At 42.0% G+C, this 2,598-nt stretch overlaps 1 protein-coding gene across 1 annotated transcript; it reads right to left on the bottom strand.

The window, feature by feature from the left end:
• Positions 1 to 821: 821 nt before the first annotated feature.
• On the bottom strand, positions 822 to 1,331 carry CBG24823 (the record flags this gene model as incomplete). Its single annotated transcript, XM_002648480.1, has 2 exons — positions 822 to 1,015; positions 1,313 to 1,331. 2 exons carry the CDS (start codon positions 1,329 to 1,331, stop codon positions 822 to 824), a joined length of 213 nt encoding a protein of 70 aa, XP_002648526.1.
• Between the last annotated feature and the right edge of the window lie 1,267 nt (positions 1,332 to 2,598).

The following is a 2,598-nucleotide window of genomic DNA, read 5'->3' as shown; positions in this document are numbered from 1 at the left end:
CTCTCTGCCTTTCTCTTGCTCCAGCCTGCTTTCACGAAGTTGTGTCAGCAGCATCTCATCGAAGACGTCGGCGTTCGCGGCACGACTGTAACCATTTTGATTATTTACTTTGAATGTTTCAATGTAATCGGATTACTCACATTATAAATTCCTTTCAGTCGGTGATCGTATCCGATCCACATTCGAGGACTGATACCCTGCCGACGATAATTCGATTCGTGTCGATTACTTGTCGCTGCCATACGCTTTTTTGTGCTTCTAGCACGTGGATTTGGAATCGATTTTGTATCGATACTTCCTTCATTGTATCTCTTTCTTTCCTTGCTTGTCTTTGCCTCCACTCCTTTCCTTCACTCTTCATCGATACCTCATTATAACCGATTGCTCGCAGCCTGAAGCCAATTAGCGATTATCGGGATCAAATAAATTTTGAGCAGAGGTTCCCCTCTATTATCGGGTTTTGACACAATTTTATTTGTTTTTATTCTAAGGTGAAATAAAGAAATACTCACCACTACTCTATCTTCGTCCTTGATGTCACTGTCATGCTGTACTTCTATGCCTTTTCCGGCTTCTCATTGGATGGCATATTATGACGTGGCAATATTTGAGAAGGCTTTTCGGATTTCTTTCTCGTCTTCACACCTTCTCTTTCTGAGAACTCGAGTCATCCTTCTTTCCTTCTTTTCAAGCTTTTCTAGTGTTCGACTCATCGATTTCTGCCTCACTTCGGCTTCCGGCTCGTACATTCTCGCTCGTTGCGATATTTTGTGCCAACAAATTCCGTGTTTTCATCTGCCGGCTTCGTCTTGAATCACCTTTCATGCCGTTTCGGAATCTTTTGCAGCTCCTTTTGCTTTTCCAATTCGGGCCCATTGACTCGAAGCGTCACATCGATTTGACTCTTCTGCCGATGTTTGATCTTCGTTTTCAGCCAATTGCTTCAATCTTTCGATTCGATTGTCTTCCTTTCGAAAATTGATGTCATCGCTTTGCTTCATCGCTTCGGTTTTCACTGAAAATTCAGAAATTTTAGCGTTTTAGTCGTCAATTATTGATTTTAGACACATTTTCGGATTTGGTTTGGCAAAACTGCTCATCGGCGCAAGTAATTTTGCTATCATGCGGTTCATGGCTACCAATCACAGATATATTATCTTCAAATTACTTATTTGTTCTCTTTTTTGCCTCTTCATCGAAAACTTTCGAATCCCTACTCAAATTTTCAAATGAAAATTTGGGCATGACCCGTGCTCCTTTTTGAGCTTTTCACTCGCTTTTTTCGAGATAATTTTTCCATAAAAAGACTTACATTTGTCTGTTCTTGCCATCCTTTTTGTTTTCGACGCCTTCTGCCATTTCAAAACGTCTTCGGCGCCGATTCCGATGCTTTTTTTCAACGCGAACTTCTGCCGCCGCGCTCGCTAAACAACGCCGAACGCGTTATTTCGGAGTGTCGTTGTCAGCATGTTTCGACGCTTTCCTCGCGATGTTCGAATCGTTTAACGATGGAACCATTGAATTCATAGAATATAACTAGCTTTGAAAGCGATATGAGTCCATTATTTCAGATTTTCCCTTCGTATCATTCACACATCGACGGGTTTCAGCCACAATTGCGCCGCGGAAGCACTGAATCCTCTTTTTTTCAATTTTTTTCAAATTTTCTTCCTTCTCTTGGCTCGTGACGTCTTCCGACGATGATCATCCCTTTTGAATGTCCTTTTGCCACGCTGAATACTTCTTAGCTTCACTGCCTCCTGTTCCGGCCACATTTCGACCTGATTTTTAAACATTTGTGCTTGCAAGCACCTATTTTCAGGTTCTCATGTATTTTTTATGCCCGGATCAGCTATTTTCTGCTCTGTATTCATGTACAATGTCTCTTTACTGCCTCCGAGGGTTTTATTATTCACTTCCTCAATATTATTCTTATTTCAGTGGCTTTTCTGCCCCTTCATAGTCTCGTTCCCATTTTTCAGGTGATTTTTCTCCACTCATGAATTCTGAACAAAATTTCGACTAAATTTTGCCTAAATCAGTGTCGCACCGATAAGTCTTTTTCCTCAATTTACTCTCGGCATTCTGGTTGTAGGTCTTTTTGCCGTCTCTTCTAACATTCTCAATAAATGTTTCTCTCTTTTCTGCCATCATCGGCGTCGTGAGACGATGAATCCGGCTGTTACGTAAATGATCCATTATCAACGTCGCGAGACGTCAAATCAGGGTACTGAGTGAATTATTGCCCAAACAACATCTTTCGACGCTGAAGGAGCTGATAATGGACCAACCAACGTCTTTCGACGCTGGAAGGAACTGTGCCCCTATGCTCTGCTATCGATTACTCTCAAAAGTCTACCGGTCTCTGATTTATATCTGATTTAGCCGATGCACCATATTTTGCAGGCAACTATCACCTCTGAACCTCCACCATCTTCAACTATCACCTCTGAACCTACTCCATCTTCAACTATCACCTCTGAACCTCCACCATCTTCAACTATCACCTCTGAACCTACTCCATCTTTAACTATCACCTCTGAACCTCCTCCATCTTTAACTATCACCTCGGAACCTCCACCACCTTCAACTATCACC

This window comes from Caenorhabditis briggsae (assembly GCF_000004555.2).
Source record: "Caenorhabditis briggsae complete genome, chrX, whole genome shotgun sequence".
Lineage (NCBI taxonomy): Eukaryota > Metazoa > Nematoda > Chromadorea > Rhabditida > Rhabditidae > Caenorhabditis > Caenorhabditis briggsae.
Note: the sequence above shows the minus strand (reverse complement) of the source record. Positions and strands in the feature narration are given on the sequence as shown.